Source organism: Culex quinquefasciatus, chromosome 2 (genome assembly GCF_015732765.1).
Source record: "Culex quinquefasciatus strain JHB chromosome 2, VPISU_Cqui_1.0_pri_paternal, whole genome shotgun sequence".
NCBI classification, from domain to species: Eukaryota; Metazoa; Arthropoda; class Insecta; order Diptera; family Culicidae; genus Culex; species Culex quinquefasciatus.
The window spans coordinates 53,286,119-53,303,965 of NC_051862.1; the positions used below are offsets into that span (position 1 = coordinate 53,286,119).

The window sequence follows — 17,847 nt, forward strand, 5'->3', positions numbered from 1 at the left end:
TTTTTTCGCGATTCTGTTTTGATTCTTGTTTGCAGTGCAGTTTGTCCAGTTTGTCATGTTTCAACTTGAACTTTGGACAACGCAACTTCAAGTGCACCGGAATCTTGCGGAAACAGCGGTTTTTTGATGGTTTTATCGCGAAATAACATTGGAAAATGGCTACTCCGGCACGGCGAGCTTCCAGTCGACTGTCGCTGTCGCGAAAGTTCTCCCAATCGGCGTCCAAAGCGGGCTCCAGGGCAAGCTCCGTGAAGGTGAGTCATAATCTCGGATTCTTTCTTATCTTTAAACTTATTTTCTTCGCACAGTCCGCCGGGGACGACACCACCAAGTTCATCAACGAGCTAAAGGACAACCCATTCAAGGTGACTAAGCTCACGCTCGACCAGGAGGACGATCTACTGTCGGCCGCGCCGGATGCTCTCTCGCTTACGTCCCGCGAATCTCCCGAGCTCAAGCACCCAGTCATTCCGACCATTCCGGAATGTATCGAACTGAGCAGCGAAAGCGAGTCGGAGATGCCGAAAACCCCGCCCAAGAAGCAGCAGCAGCAAGATCAGAACTTTAATTTTTTCACCCCGGCCAGGTCGCGCAAGAAGCATCCGGCAACGGTCGCATCCAGCTCGGGCCTCGGTGTGAGTACGCTGAAGAGTACGACCCGTAAGACGGTTTCGAGCAGCAAGACGAACGCGACGGCCGGACGCGACTCGAGCAAGGTCAAGAAGGTCCGCCGGCAGATCTGCAAGAGCAGCAACATTAAGATGTTGACGAGCAAGTACTTTGACGATTCGCAGAAGCGCATTACGGGCTTCTTCCAGAAGAAGGAGGAAGGCGACGGGAGTCGTTTCGGTTATCATACCGTCATTAAGCGATCGCTGATGCCGGCCATCAACACAGGAGATGAAAATTTGGAGGACTTTCTTGCGGTTGAGGTGACGGAAGGGACGCAACCACTGCGGCCGAGCCAGATTGAGGGACCTCAGCGAAGCCAGCAGCCGGGCGACGATCCGCAGAAGATTCTCGAGCGAATTGAGGCGGCACAAAGTGCCTGCATCGACGACCGCGTTGAGGCCATCAACATGGAGGAGGATCAGGTTGCGATGGTAAGTTATTAGAAAGTTAAATCAACAAAATCTCACAAATTCAAATTTGCAGGCCATCCCTTGCGACGAGCCCGACCTCGACTCGGGAATATCCACAACGACCTCTCGCAAACCACCGGCGAAAACCCCCGCAGCCAAGCGCAAATCCACCGTTGCGACCACCGCAAAATCCACCGCGAAGCGGCGACCCCGCGGCCCGATCATCGTCCCCAAGTACAAAATCGTAGCCGGAACGACCTTCGCGGTGGACGCGTTCCGGTACGGGGACATTGCCGGCGTGACGCACTACTTTCTGAGTCACTTCCACGCCGATCACTACATCGGGCTGAAGAAGAGCTTCGACAAGCCGCTGATCATGTCGCCGATCACGGCGAGCCTCGTGGCGGCGTTCATCAACGTGGACCGGGTGCACTACATACTGCTGGATCTGCACGAGACGATCGTGCTGGACGGGGTGAGGATTACGGCGCTGGACGCGAATCAGTGAGTATATTGTTTTGTTTTGCATTTATAAAATTGGTCGCTCTGCAACCTGGTTTGCTCTGTTGCAAAAAATGTGAGGCAATCCAAACCACTTTTACAAACCTATCCTCCCTTCCAACTCCGGAATTCGAACTAATGACTGAAATTGAACCCAGGCCAAATTCAAATTTGACAGGGGGGAATTTTCAAATTTGATAGTCTCGAAATTACAAAACTCGTTCTACTTGTTTTTCTTTTTGAATTTTGTGTTTTTCAAATTAGGCCTTTGATAAAATTTATTATTTAAGTTTTTGAATAATAAATGTGATAGTTTTTAATTTAAACATTTTTAGAACCGTAATTAAAAAAAAAATTAGAGAATAAAAAGCTTAACAATAAATCAAATAAAAATTGTTATTTTTAACATTAGAACTTACTAGATTTTTTTTTTATATTGTATTCTTCAAATTAAACCGTTGCGTCTAAACATTGAAGAGTATATTTGCAACGGCCTTATCAAATTTGAAAGCTTTTTGAATTTTTAAGTTTCCAGTCTTCAAATTTACGAATATTTAATATTTTCTTACATTTTTACAAGGATTTTTTAAATTTTCAATTTAAAAAATTTATTAAATTTTCAATTCTTAAATCATATTAATTTATATTTTTTTCCAAATTTGTGGCCCAAAATAAGGACAACTACCCTATCTCTCTTCCAACTCCGGGATTCGAACTAACGACTGAAATCGAACCCAGGACAAAATAATAAAATATAAATCTTTAAGAGCTTAAAAAATGGTTAATTGCCCAGATGGACCAACTCACTATGGGGTATTTCCATATAAGCGAGCGGCCAAAAATATTTTTTTGCTTTTTTGTGACTTTTTTGTGTTGTTTGTACTTAGTATAATGAAAACAAATGAATTTTGATATTTTTCCAAAAAAAAGTTTTATTTTCGATTTTTTCATATATTTGAGGCCACATGCATTAAAGTGGTGAATTTTAATATTCTTGCTCTGTCTATTTGATGCACGGAATGGCGGTTTATGCTATGTTAAAGTTTCTGATTTACGTTCAATCTCCCTCCCCTTTTTCTTGAGTTAAAATCCACCTCTCTTTGAAGCCCCCCCCCCCTCCCTCCCCCTCCAAATAAAATTTGATTTTTGCGGTGTTTTAGAATTTTAGACGGTTTATTTTATGGAACATTGTATGGATTCTCGTCCACGTTTTTGGTTGATCCACTTGCAAAATTTACGTTTTCCACGATAAATTCTTCTAAATCAAAATCACTATGTAACCGATTGTCTTTAGATTACTTAAAATATGAACTTCTTCTATGGGCTTTTGTATACCTCGTTTTGAAGCTACAGAACAGCATGCGTAGTTTTTCCTCTGTGGGTTTTTCCTGAGTTGATCATGTGATGGTTCTGCAGTGTTGTAATTCTTACAAATATACTCGAAAGCAGTTCTCACGTTTTCAGAATAGTGCTTCGTTATATCGTACAGGGACACTACGGTATTATTATCCATACTTTCAAAAGAACACAACAACGAACTGATATGAATATTTGACGAATCGTTTCTGTAAAATACTTAGAATAGGAATTTCTAATTTTATTAAATGTACCTAAGTACCAACAAAGTCATGAATATCAAATCAATTTCAAAACATACATAGCAGGTACGGGACCATCCATAAACCACGTGGACACTTTAGGGGGGGGGGGGGTATGGCGATTGTCCACGATCCATACAAAAAAGATTTTTTTTTGTATGGACAATTGTCCACAAAGGAAGGGGGGGGGGGGTAAAAGATTCCCAAAAAAGTGTCCACGTGGTTTATGGATGGTCCCTACGTCATTTCTGCCTTCGCAGGTAAATAATGTGATTTTAACCAAGCGTATACGCGAAATCATTAATTTTCTTGCATGAATCAAAATGTTCAAAATGGCATAACTCAAAAAGTGCACATAAGTGCACTTTGAAATTTGGAGACAAGTTAGGACATGGTTCAAATTTTAAGCTGCAAAATTTTCAGATCGCACAAATGCACACAAAAAAAGTACTCCATTAACAAATTTGAAAAAAAACTAAATTTTGAATAAAAATCCATTTTTTGGATTTTTATTATTTTTTTTAACCAGTAAAAGTGTGTTTTGTAAAATGTTATTGAAAAGTTGAATCAATTACCTTTCTGAATATATATAATGATGCAGGAAAAAATACATAAACAGCTACACAGTACAACTATGAAAAATAATCATTTTTCAATCAAAAAACATGTTTTTTCTTACCATTTTCGCCTTTGAAGGTCTGCAATTCAGTGAATTTTGAACCTACAACTTTCAAACTCCGGATTTTTCTTAGTTAGAATGTTTATTTTCGAAAAAAAAAAATACCAAAAAAATAATTAGAGTATGTCGGTTTTTCGATTTATGGCCGCCTGAAACCCCATAGTGCAACTGTGGTCTTAGCCTGTCTTTTGACAACCACAAAAAAAAAAAATGGTTTAACCCAAAAAAATAAAATTTAGAACTTTACAAAACTGTATTCACTCGTTTTGCCTTCCTCACTGAGGTAAGGCTATAATCCTGCTCTAAAAATGAACTTTTTATTAAAAGCTCAAAGACCCACCTTCATGTATACATATCGACTCACAATCGAAAACTGAACAAATGTCTGTGTGTGTGAATGTGTGTGTGTGTGTATGTGTGTGTGTGTGTGTGTGTGTGTGTGTGTGTGTGTGTGTGTGTGTGTATGTGTGTGTGTATGTATGTATGTGACCAAAATTCTCACTGAGTTTTCTCAGCACTGGCTGAACCAATTTTGACCAAACCAGGTGCATTCGACTTGGTTTAGGGTTCCATACATCGCTATTGAATTGTTCGAAGTTTCGATAACTAGTTCAAAAGTTATGTATAAAAATGTGTTTTCACATATATCCGGATCTCATTTATATGTATGTAAACGATGTCCGGATCCATCATCCGACCCAGGCCTGCAAAATGTTTCCAACCCAGCGTACACATGAAGCAAACCAAAATATCAGTTCACTGCTAGCATGTGACTGTAAGCCTACTGTGTCCGTTCAACCACTGCCGCCTGACTCGTGCCGGTCGGCTGCTGGAGAATGAGAGACGTGAAAAAATGAGCTACACTCACTCAATTCGTGTCATATGACTGACTCGTAAAATCCTCTCTAAACACTATTTTGACTATTTTTAAACAATTGAATGGTTCTAGACTGTGCAAAACACTTAAAACAACCATAGCTTATATTCAAAATTACATTTTCACCCATAAATATCAACTTTTTGTGTAAAAACTTGTTTCTTTATTTGTGTGCGTGCAACGTCGAATGAGCGTTGGTCGACTACTGCCTCGCATTGCAGCTGCTCAGTGAGCTAGGGCACTCACGACTGAGTCGGGTTTGTTTATGTCACGGTTTTGCGGTTCAGTGAATGGATCTCAAAAATTCGTGTATGCGTCGCCGATTTTCGCGTCAGGACCCTTGACATTTTCAGCTCTGATCCGACCCATCGTTGGTTAGGTAATCAAGAGAACTTTCTAACGAGTCCACAACATTGATGATCTGGCAACCCTGTCTCGAGTTATGACCTCTTAAGTCATATCTATGTACTTGTTTTTCTGGATCTAAAAAAATAGCTGAAATATGTGTCCAAACCACTCATATTACCCATTGTTGGTAAAAAGTAGGGAAGGCATCAACCACATAGGTGGATTAAGTTAGTTTTTATTTTGAAATTTTGTATTGTTTAATTTTAAAATAAAATAACTTAAAAATTTAAAAAATCCAGAATTTTTAAATATGATAGTTTTAAATTCAATAATTTAAAAAACCGAAATTAAAAACTTTAAAATTTGATATTCAGAAATTTTAAAAACTTAGCGATAAAAAATTTAAAATTAGAACTTACTAGGACTTTTTTTTAAATATTGTATTCCTCAAATTAAACCGTTGCGACTAAACTTTTAATAGTATATTTGCAACGGCTTTATCTAATTTTAAAACTTTTTGAATTTTAAAATTTTCAGCCTTGAAGGCGAATAAAGATAAGATTATTAAATCTTAGATTTTTGAAATTTTCATTTTATTTTTTTTTTCAAATTGTCAAGGTAAAATCTTTTTTTTTTCAATGTGATAATTTTTTTTCAATTAAAAAAATATTAATTTTATTAAATTTTTAAAGCAAAAATCTCTTATTTTTTTTATTTTTTTCTATGTTTTTTAAATTGTTGAGGTTGAAAAAAAGTTGTATTTTTAATATCTTAATTTTTTTTTATTATTTTTTCATTCCGAATTTAAATTTCTTAATTTTTTTTATTCTTCAAATTTGGAATGTTTACTTTTCAATGCCTATATTTATTTTTTTGAATTTCTTGTTTTTTAATATTCAATATGTTTAATATTTAACGAAAAGGTAGAACCCGTATTCATAATTTTTAAATATTTTCATTCTCGAATTCCAAATTCAAATTTGACCGTTGCATTTTTTTTCCAATGTTTCAAAATTGTTTTATATTTTATATTAGAAAATGGTGGGTTGTTTGGTTGAGACTTAGAAAACTTCAATTTCCTGTTTTTTTTTCTTTAAGCCGCTGTATCTTAGACTTAGACAGTTTTATAGCCACTTTTCTGAACTTTAAAAAAATAGAAATGGTCACTCGTGGTCACTATTTTTTTAAATCGAAAAAAAATCGCTAAAATCAAACTTTTGGAGCCTTTTATAAAAAAATCTGTTAAGTACTTATCGATTGCAAATTCAAAAAAATGCTAAATTAAATTTTACACTTAAAAAATAAGGTAATTTTTTTTTTATAAAATTTATTTATTTTTACAAAAATCACAATCACATTTTTTCGGCAGATTTTTTGACCATACTTCTCTATGGCTCAAAAGTTGCGGGTTTGTCCACTAAAACATATATGTAAAAAAATCTCAAAAATAAAAAATACGTATTTTTTTTTCCGTGTACCTTTTTTTTCTCAATAGTTCTCAACAATACGTATAACTTTGCCGAAGACACCAAATTGATCAGAAAATTCACTCTAAACTTACAAATGTTTCAATATTCACGTACCATTTTTGTATTGTATGAAGACTTGGACCATATATGGGTGAACCAATGACACAAAATAGCTTTTTTGGTCATAGGGAAGGTCCCCAAAAAGTTTTAGCCAAATAAAAAAAAAAATTAAAAATGGTCGAAACCGTCGATGTTCTTTTGAACATTAGTTAGTCACTCACTTGAAGAATAGTCCCGAAACATAAAATTAATTAGCAACCGCCATAAAAGTCACTTGAGAGTCACTTGACGTTTATACCTATTCAAATCGAAGGCTGAAGAAACCCGAGCGAGAGGCAAATTCGTCAAATTAATCAACAAAGGGTGGCCACCAATACCAGCAGCAGCGCCTGTTGGAGTGAGCCAGTGATGTCAGGAAACTCTCTCTATAAATGCTACTTTTCGTGAGTGTTCGCTTAAAATTTCGTCACGAATGGCAGCACTAGGCAAACACAAGAGAGCGATGAAAGAAAAAAAGAACTAAGCTGATAATATAAAAATGGGCGCGGCTCAGTACATTCTCATCAGATTAGAATACAGCTGGGAATTTTTTTTATAAATGCTTGTTAAAAAGGAATAGAATAGCTTTTAGTAAAAGTCAAATTAAACAAAAAATTTCACAAAAAGTTGCTCTACTGGTTGGAGTACTTGGTTTTAGTAAATTTCATGGATTATCCAGCATCATTCAAACACGACCGCTTATTAGGCTTAAAATGGTTAAATTTCTCCTAGCATGTTTGGGCTCGTTTAAAAATATTTTGAATTGTTGTAAAAATTAAAATATATTAAAAATCTAAAAAATACCTTCCAGCTGCCCTGGCGCGGTCCTCTTCCTGTTCCAACTGCCCACGGGGACCAACCTGCTCCACACCGGTGACTTCCGGGCCTCGCCCGCGATGGAAGAGTACCCGGAGTTCTGGAACATGGACATCCATACGCTGTACCTGGACACGACGTACCTCTCCACCAAGTACTGCTTCAAGGACCAGTGGGAGAGCGTGTCGGATGCGGTTCGCGAGGTCAAGACGTTCCTGGGGCGGAACATTGGCCGCAACGTGCTGATCGTGTGCGGCAGCTACCTCGTCGGCAAGGAGAAGGTCTGGCTCGAGTTGGCCGCCCGGACGGGCTTCCGCGTGTGGACCGAGCCGAACCGACGCAAGGCTGTGGACGCCGTGGCGGTGGAATGTCCGCTGCAGACCCGCGGGGTGATCGTGGACGACCCGCGGGACGCGCAGATTCACGTGCTCAGCATGGGCAAGTTGGCGTACGATGTAAGTTTTGAACGCTGAGTAGGTTGGAGGCTTGTGGATCTTAAATCTAATCTCCTCTAGGAACTGGTGGCGTACATGGACGAGCACCCGGAGCGGGAATGCGTGCTGGCGTTGCGTCCCAGCGGCTGGGAGAAGAACAGCCGACCGCAGTACCGTGGACGGATCAACATCGTCGGCATCGAGTACTCGGAGCATTCGAGCTACGACGAGTTGCGTCGGTTTGTGCGGTTTTTGCGGCCGCGCGAAGTCATCAGCACGGTTCCGTACGGCAACACGAACCTGAACCGTACGCCGCAGGTTCCGACCAGCTGGTACCAGGGTCCGATTCGGCCCGAGAAGCCACCGCTGCAGACGGCCATCACGTCGTACTTTAAGGTCGGTGGAGGCGAGAAGGGCGCGAAGGGGGAGGATGAGGAGGGGGGTGCGAAGAAAGAGGGATCGGAACCGAAGGAAACATTGCCGGAGGACACGCCGACGAAGGCCGCCGAAAAGGTGGAGCCCGTGAAGGATGATTACACGATTGTGGACAGTGACAGTGATTGGATGTAGCGCATTCCCTTATCTCTAGTTTTTCAGACATTTGCAGAATAGAATTCTCAAGTTCGTTGTTTTTTTTTTGCTTACAATTAATTACGAATAAAACCGACTTTACTTAAATGTTTTAGAAAAGTTTTGAAAGGTGCCAAAGCATTTAAAAAATAGTTTTCTAGGCGCGAACTTAGGCGTAGCGATTAAAGTGCCTTGTACAGATAAAATGAGAATATGACAAAGTTATATCATTGTTACCATATTTGTAAGACTGATGGATTTGATAAGATAGAATATACAAAAACTGTATCAGAAAAATAATAAACAAAAAAAACTTCTGGCTTTTTTTCGAATAGATGACAATTACATTCTGATGCAAATACAAATTTTAGTTATGAATTCAGTCAATTCTAGAAAAGTTTCTAAAACTAGCGCAAATATTACGTAAAATGAATTTTTCCAAGAAGCCGAGGCCGTTGCTAATATTTTTTAAAGTTTATGTACCAATTTTTATCATAAAATAAAAAATAACATCGTGATGATTATTGCACTCGATCGTAATTTCAGAGTTGTTATGGATGGCGCGGATTTGCTGGCTAATTTTGCTCAGGCGCGGATTTCGCGCGGATGGCAATTTTGAAAATGTTTGTTTATATTTTCTTAGTACGAAACGTCGAAAAATGAAGATAAAGATTATGTAGAAATTATTTTTTATATGTTTCTTGTCATTTCTTAACATCTCCGGCTCTGAATATTTAATTTCTTTTGAGTTTTGAGTAATGATTTTTTACCTTATTTATTTTTAATTTTATACTGGATTTATTCAATTTTTAATTTTGTAAATCAAATATTAAAAACTTTTCCCTAACATATAGACATAGGAATGTGTAACAAAAACTATTATTGGGGCTTGTTCTGGTGGGCGCCAAATATGAGCTTGATTGGACATAACAGAAGCTCGCCTCCACTTTAGAATTTTGGAATGGAATTTAATCGGTAGAAATATTTTTTTTCTAAATTTTAACATTCTTGGCGAAAATAAAAAGATCAGAACATTCCAAATTCAAAGCTACAGAAATTCAAAAATTCGAAAAAAATAGTTTTATTAGTTTTTATAATAACAAAAAAAAAATCAAAATACATATTATTTTTTTTTTCGAAATTTCTAAAATCGTAATTTAAAAAATCTGAAATTTCGAAATTCAAAATTTTAGCAATCTGAAATTCAAAATACAAAAAAATTGGGTAATCGAAAATTTGAAGATTAAAAAAAATCAAAATTAAAAAGTCAAAATTTAAAAACTAAAAAATATCAAATTCAAAACAATATAGAAATTTTTTTCTCAAATCTAAAATGATTTTAGTATCCTTAAGCTTATAAATTCTAAAATTCTAAAATTCTAAAGTTCTAAAATTCTAAAATTCTAAAATTCTAAAATTCGTAAATTCTAAAATTCGTAAATTCGTAAATTCTAAAATTCTGAAATTCGTAAATTCTAAAATGTTTTTATTTTTAAATTCTTAGTTCTTAAATTCTTGAATTCCACAATTTTTGAAGTCCTTTTTATGTAAGAGATTTTGAAATTATGAGAAGACATTATTTTAAATATCGGAAATTAAATTTCTTTCGGAGTGAAATTTTAGCGAGGATTTTGGATAACAAACTGTATAAAAATTCTTAGACTTTCGAAATTTAAAATTTTCTCATATTATTATTTTAAGGTTTAAATTTTTAGGTTTTTATATATTGTATTTTCTATTTTGAAGATTTTTTTTTCATGACCCTTGCCTTGACCGTCTCTTGAGGATTTTTTTTAAATGGATTTATTGCTTTCATTCTTTTGGAGCCTTAAACCATAAAACGAGTTTTTTTTTAAATCAAATACCTTCTGAATTAGTTTTTCTTTATCGAAAAATAAAATTTCTTAAATGTTGGTCGCGATAATTTTTCATATGGCGAGGATTTTGCGCGGTTTCGGATTTTAGGTCGGCGCGGATTTGGCGCGGATTTTTTTTCGACTCTCTCAAAACGACCCTGAAATTTCTACCATCGACAAATTACGACTACCTCGAGAAATTACGATCGAAATTTTACTATCCTTACTATCGATCGAGGATTGAAAAATTACCTACAATCATTTCAAAATAATAAAATTTCAATTGTTTTTGAAATTTCTCATAAAAATACAAATTTCAAAAATTTTATTAAATTTGTTTTTATAAATTTAATAAAACTTCAATATTCTAAAGTTTTAAAATTGAAAAAAAAATACTTAATCTCAACAATTTGGAAAATAAAAAAAAATCTTAAAAAAAACAAAACATTTTTTTTTCATATAATATAGTACCGTAAAACGGGGTGACTTTGATAGCCACCCCTTTGATAGGTTTGCGATTTTTCCGCAAAATGAAGAGTACAATTAAAATACGTAAGGAATCGTTTAGAAACATAGGTACTGACCGTGGTAAAGAAGTCTTCAAAGTACCACAAGAAGAACTTTTTATAAAATTTTGACAGGTTCAAAAAGTTAGTTAAGAAAATGTTGAAGAAAGTCATTATTTTAATCTTCTCAAAGTGTCATGATTTTCTCAATGAACATGATTTTTAATCGGAAAACGGAATGCATTTTCGGATTCTTTGGACAATTTTCCACGAGGAGATGGTTAAATAAGTTTGTAAATAATAAATAATATGTGTTTTTGAAACACAATTAAAAAATATCTCCAAATTTATAGGCAATTTCAGTTGAACAAATTTCATGTAAAATGTGAAAACTTGTGATTCGTGCTTCGAATTCAGTATAAAATGCAATATAAATTGATAATTTCATAAACATAACTAGTTTTAACAAATTTCAGGCAAATTTCCGACTTTTTTACTTGTTTACCTAAAATAAGGCTACCAACTCTTGCTGAGCAAAAATCCGTACACTTTGCCGATATGACACCATGGGTATAACAAAAACTGTCTATGAATTATTTATATAAATTAAATTTAATAAATGTGAGAATTAAAAACATAAAACTGTGTCGTTTTAGAGCTAACAAATTTCACACGTTGCACGTTTAAAAGTATTCATAAAATAAACCGTGATTTGAATCAAATCGTTATGTTCTTCAATGTTTTTTGTTAAACGTTTTTAAGTTTACAAAATGTCAAGTTTGCTTTTACGAATAATACCGCTCTTAGTGTTTTCACGAACACTTTTCCAGAGTTTTTTTTATTGAAAAGGTCCTATAACATGTGAAACACAACAGTTTATAGGACCTTTAAAAAAACTCTAGATTTGTTAATTCAAATGTTCCAATGTTTTCACAAGTTTTAGAAAGCCTTTGGAAATGGATAAATATATATAGTAAGGAATTTCTAAAAGAACAATTCTAGAGTTTTTTTTAAAGGTCCTATCAACATATGAAAGACAATAGTTCAAAAACTCTAGAATTATTGATAATCAAGTTTTAATTGAGGAAACCCAGGAAAACTCTCCCTTTTTAAATCAAACTCACAGAAAAATAAAAATTTCTGCACACAAAAAAATATTTCCGAATGTTACATCATTTATGATGTAACACTTTTGCACGTCATTAAACATTTAATTTTAAATGCAATTTGATGTAAATTTGTAACAAATTATACGTAAAAACATGATTTTACGTGTGATTCAACCGTTTACGTCGAATCTTACGTTAACATCAATTGAGTTTACATGTAATTCATTTTTTCCGTGTCAAGTAAATCCACATATTCTTTCTGTGTGGTTAACAAAAGCTTCAACCAAATCAGAAAAGCAATTCAATGATTAAAAAGTTGTTAAAATTCCGTACAAATCCGTATTATGCGTAAAATTCCCTACAAAAATTCCGGCCTGTTAAAAATCCGCGAAGAGGTTCGAAAATCCGTATGGTAAGGAAAAAATCCGTACAGTTGGTAGCCTTAACCTAAAATATGTATTTTGCTAAAAAGCTTATAAACTTAGTTAACTAAATATAAACATTGATTTTTTTTCTTAAAAACTATATCAGCTACTTTAGTGATGGTACATTTAACGTACAAATAAAGTTTGAACATCTTATTTATGATTTTAACAAGAAAAACAATGACTATCAAAGTCACCCCGGATTTAAAACTAAGAATTTTTAACGTAGCTATTTTTCTAAACATTATTGAAAAAACTTTTTTTCCGAAATAGTGCATGGATTTGTGTGGTCTACCCCTGTACATGTTTAAAATATAATAATCTTGAGAAAAACATTACCTGTTGGAAAATATTCTAAAAACAAATTGAAATCCTATCAAAGTCACCCCGGTTTGGTTGGTTTTTTTTAGAGATTTTATTTATTTTCCAAATTGTTCAGATTAAAGTAAATTCAAAACCTTCAAATTTTGAAATTTTATTAAATTTATAAAACAAATTTAAAATAAATTTTGAAATTTATATAAAGAAATAATCCTTTCTTATCAAATCTCGAAGGTTTTTTAAATTTGTCTTTCTATTGCCAAATCCATGCAATGATCTATAATATCATAGATGAAAGGAACTCCAAAACTCTATTAGGTTATGAGAACGAAATTGTGAATTGAATTTTTACTAATAAATTGAATTGCTTGAAAAAAAAAAAAAACAAAACTATATTTTCTGTTCACAATTTAAAACTCAAAATTATTAACATTTCAAAATGTCATTTTTTAAACCAAACTTTGAATATACGAACTTTTGAAATGTAAGTCTTGATAAAAAAAAATGAAAATATTGTTTTCGAAAAGATCGGAAAAAAATCACGAATGTTGTTAACATTGAAAATAGGACCATTATTTGCTGGAATATCGACGTTAGAAAAAGGTTGGTTGTTTGGGTGAGACTTAGATAACACCAATATTCCTGTTTTTAAATCTTTGCATGGCAATATCTCAGCAACTAAGGGTCGTATCAACAAAGTCTAAAAAAGCAAAATATAGAGAACTTTCTCAGCTTTTCAAAAATATTTTTTACAATTGTGGGCAAACTTGGGCACTAATTTAGAAAAATGAATAACTGCGGCTATATTCTAAAAACATACCTAAAAATGGCTATAACTTGAAAACGGTGCACTTTATCAAAATTTCACTTAAGTACTTTTTGATTGCAAATTCAATTTTACATGAAAAAATGAAGTTGAAAATTTTTTGCGACCAATATTGCGATTTTTTTTAAATCAGTATTGATTCAAAACCTTATAACTTGGTCAAAGATTTTTTGCACGTTCTGGAAATTTCTGAAAAGTTGTCATTTTATGTCCCCTAAAACATATCAGAAAATAAAAAAAATTAAAAATAGTGATTTTTGATAATCAAGTTTTAGTGACAAAAGTGAAATTCAAAATCAACAAATAATTTTTACCGTGTATCATTTTTTTTCAGTGTAGTCATTATTCATACCTACAACTTTGCCGAAGACACCAAATCGATCAAAATCCTTCAGAGAAACAGATTTAGGAATTTTCATATATCATTATTGTATGGACAGCTGCCAAATTGTTGCCAAATTTGTATGAAAAATTATGTGGACACACTAATGATGCAAAATGGCTTCGTTGGGCATACCGAAGGCACCAAAAAAGTTTTCGCCAGATTAAAAAATACTTCGCAGAGAATTGCTCATTTGGCAAGAGAAGGAAAAAAAAACCTTCTAAATTTACCAAGGAAAAGGATCAAAATAGAAAAGCTTAAAGTACAAGACAGCTTATCCGTTGTAGATGTACTGCATCATCAGCTCACTAAGAGCTTGGAATTGTTTTGCCTTGTTTCAGCAGACACGAAAGCGCGTGAGCATCTCTCCAGCAAGAGCGAAACACTCGGGAAGCGTGAAAAGATCATTACCGGTAACATTAGCTTGTTCCGGGGGAGAACCGTCCCCAGAAGCGGCTACTCTGGCCCTTTCTTCTTCTTGTCCTGCTCCTCGAGGTACTTTTTCCGCGTGGCACAGCCACGGAAATTCGCCGTGTGGATTCCACTACAGTTCGCACACTTGACATGCGCTTTGTGGACCTCACCACACTTTAGGCACAGGGAAGGGAATTGCAGTTTCTGGAACCGTGTCCGAATTTCTGACAGAGGTGGCATTGGGCTGCGTCGGCCGGATTCTTCGTGTAGAATCGCCACGTCACAAAGAAGCCGTCCAGTGCTTTGATCCGCCGTAGGTTCTAGATTTTGACGGACTCACGATTGAAGTACAGGAGGTACAAAGTGTACGTATCTGTCACCGTTGACGACATCGATAGCATCTTCTAAAAATAATAATAAAATAAGTCAAATAACAGCGTCTTGCAGTTTATTGCGATTCTTTAATTTTTTGAAACTCAAAAGTAAAACAACATTTTCCCACGTTTCCAAAAATATAACAAAAAATAAAATCAATCCTGCTCTCCGTCCGGCTCGAGCAGAAACCCGAACCCGATGTTAGCGAGGGCTTGCACGATGTGCTCAAATTCAAGCTTGTCAGAGCTTGGGCAAACTTTCGTGACTTGAGCGCTCAGATGAACGACAAAATCCGACGTCAACGATGCCAGAAACTGGCGCGTATCTGCCGCCACTTTTGTACCAGCGGGGAAAAACTGGAGAAATCGTGCCCTCACGGCGAGAATGTTGACATAATTTGAGCTTCGGCGGGACAGTTTGGGCGGTTTTTGATTTCCGACAAAGCTGTACCGAGTTCCAGTGACGAGCCTCTCGACGGCCCATTTGGGAACCGATCCAGAGTTAAGCTGGTATTCGGTCCGCGACGCCTTGGCCACGTGATCAATGAAGAAACCCACAATTTCGATAATCTTCGCTAACGTCGAACAATCGAGTTTTGGGAAAGCTGGGAAAGCATGTTTGAGTGCCCCGTTCCCAGCCCAGAGTAAATCCATCTGATTGCACCTTATGTTTCCCATCAATTCCAGCTTCTCTAGCGGACTTTTTGGCACAGAAGAGTCTCCGTCTTCTCGTGGTTGTAACAAAGATCGGCGAGCAGCAATTCTGGAACTCCGTTGTCGTAGATCGTTTCCACCGGATTTCCGACGGCGCCGACGACGACGGCCAACACACGACCGTTTGGAAACAGCTCGAACGGCACGTACGACCGCAGGTTGACAATTTGGGACCCCGTTCTCCTCCTGCTGGATGTCCTCGTCAGGCGATGGGTGTCCCACGGATTCAAGAGTGTCCGCTTCCACTTCAAGCGTTGATACACCGGTGTCGCCGAGGGTGCCGCCGTCCAGCGGTGTTAGCAGAATGTGCACTTGAGTGTTACTGTGCGGATCTGGTGACGATCTGTCTTGAATCTGTTGCTGCGCAGGGCGTTGGAGGGTTTTGGTTACTGTAAGGGGTAGAAAAGTAATACTCAACTGATCAAGTCGGTGAAGCCTAATCAGTGTTCGGTGAAGAGTTAGAAGCTTTGTGAGGCGTTGCACTCGGGCAGATTTCAAGGCAAATTGTGCCTTATGCAGATATAAATTGCAACTCACCGCGTTCTGGTGTTGGAACGACTTCGGAGATCCTTTCCCAAAAGCCAACACCGAGAAACTCCCGCGAATTTTGATCCAGCTCCACGATCAATTGACGAAGCAGCGGCATTCGAACTTCTCCAGCCTTGCTCGCGATCTCCGCTTTGATCAGTTCGGTCAGGATAAAGACTTTCATCGCATCGGGTTGCTTGAACGTTTCTTGAACCAGAGGCCCGTCCCGAGTGGCCACCCTGACGTTGTACGCGTTCGAGCCAAACGGTTGAACCAAGATGACCGTGTGCAGGTTGCCGTGTTTCGGTGGTAAGGCTGCCGTTTCTTCCTGAATTATCATCGCCACTAGCGGTTGCTTTGTCTGTCCATTGCCCATTTTGGTCACGCGCAGCTTGATGTCCCGGTCCTGGAAGACGGTGTAAACGGCGATTCCTTCCCGTTTGGTCACCCTCTGACCTAGAGCAGAAAGGACGTCATTGACGCGCGGGGTTGTAGCATTGGTCGTCCAAACAACGAATTTAAATTTAGTTTGTTCCACTTCCTCCTCAAACCTTGAAATCAACCTCCAGTCTGCCGGACTCGTCACCGGCCTGAAGCGCTCAACCGTGACTTGCTCGCAAACCTGTCGAGCCAGTGCGGTCGGCGACGGGTTTGCTCCCAAATCGCCCACCGGAATCAACCTGTACCTGGTTCCAGAGGATAGCCAGAGCAACACCTGGAAGTGGTTTTCCTCCGATGTGAATGACATCAGCACCGGTTCCCCGGCACGATCTAGGCCTACCAGGTTAAAGTGATGCCGGCCCGCGAAGTGCTGCCTGTAGCAATTGACCGCTACTAGCTCACCCTGCACCACCGGGCTAGTGGCCGGATTTTTGTAAGTTTCTTCAATCGCTGGCCTTTTCGCGGTACTCGGGCTGACCAAAGTCACCGCGCATGATTCCTCCTCGTCGCTACTGTCCAACGCGATCACCGGTCTGTCTTCAGTTCTCGGTTCGAATGAAGGCACGGAAATGACCGAAGCCTCAGATATCACATCGTCCGCGCAGCTGAAGGGATCGCCGGAAACTTCCGCCGCTGGGAAATTCTGCCGAATAAATGAATGCTGTAAAGCCCATTTCAAGTTAGAAGCAACATTTTACTTGTCCTCCACAAAGAGCTGGATCATCCGGGTCGCAGAGCATCTCAGAATTTCGTATGAATTATTCCGGAATTGAACGAGCATATCCACAAGAAAATTAATTACGTGAGGCGTAAAGTTTTGGCGCCAAATCATATCAAACAGGACTTTAGTTCCCCATTCAAAAACATCGATAGCAATCATTCGTCACAATGGTCGACTATGTCGGGCTCTGTCGGCACAGCACTGTCGAACTACCGACATAATGCAATAGGGTCCTAAAGCCCTATGTAAATTTTGATGCACGATTAAAAACACGCTTAATAATCATTTCTGTCACTTTTTTTTTTGCAACAAAAGTAACTTTTCTCTCAGGTAGAACTTCTGCAGTGAGAGAGGTAGAAGTTGCAGCAAAACCGTTCCCGTACTTTTCTGCAAGCTCTCTCTTCTCTTTCTTGTTGAAAAGTTACTGCAATTTGGTGTGATGGATGTTGAGTACACGCACCATTAGGCAAAAAAAAAATTGACAAGCTAGTTGACAAGACTACATTTTTTCGTTGGATCAACTATGGTCCACTTGGAATGAGCTGTCAAGTAGGACTTTTTCTGTCAAAAAAGGCCGCAATGTTATTTTTTTATTGTTTTAAAACCCATATTAAATCCTTTGCGAGTCATTTATAACAAATTTTAGGTTAGATTTTTAGGACTAAATTTTTGATTTAATATTTTTTTCACTTGGAATACAAAGCAAATGCCAGATTTGCAGATTTCATAGCACAGACTCAATGTTCAAACGTATTGT

The 17,847-nt window shown here is 37.2% G+C and overlaps 2 protein-coding genes across 2 annotated transcripts; one reads left to right on the top strand and one right to left on the bottom strand.

The window, feature by feature from the left end:
• Positions 1–34: 34 nt before the first annotated feature.
• LOC6052900 (DNA cross-link repair 1A protein) lies at positions 35–8,757 on the top strand. Its single transcript, XM_001869041.2, has 5 exons — positions 35–254; positions 309–1,103; positions 1,156–1,586; positions 7,465–7,924; positions 7,985–8,757. Exons 1-5 carry the CDS (start codon positions 156–158, stop codon positions 8,471–8,473), a joined length of 2,274 nt encoding a protein of 757 aa, XP_001869076.2. The 5' UTR covers positions 35–155; the 3' UTR covers positions 8,474–8,757.
• A 6,069-nt stretch (positions 8,758–14,826) lies between these two features.
• On the bottom strand, positions 14,827–17,158 carry LOC119767548. The gene is made up of 3 exons (XM_038256390.1): positions 17,068–17,158; positions 15,938–17,012; positions 14,827–15,789 (listed from the first exon to the last, which is right to left on the bottom strand). Exons 1-3 carry the CDS (start codon positions 17,107–17,109, stop codon positions 14,843–14,845), a joined length of 2,064 nt encoding a protein of 687 aa, XP_038112318.1. The 5' UTR covers positions 17,110–17,158; the 3' UTR covers positions 14,827–14,842.
• Positions 17,159–17,847: the final 689 nt, after the last annotated feature.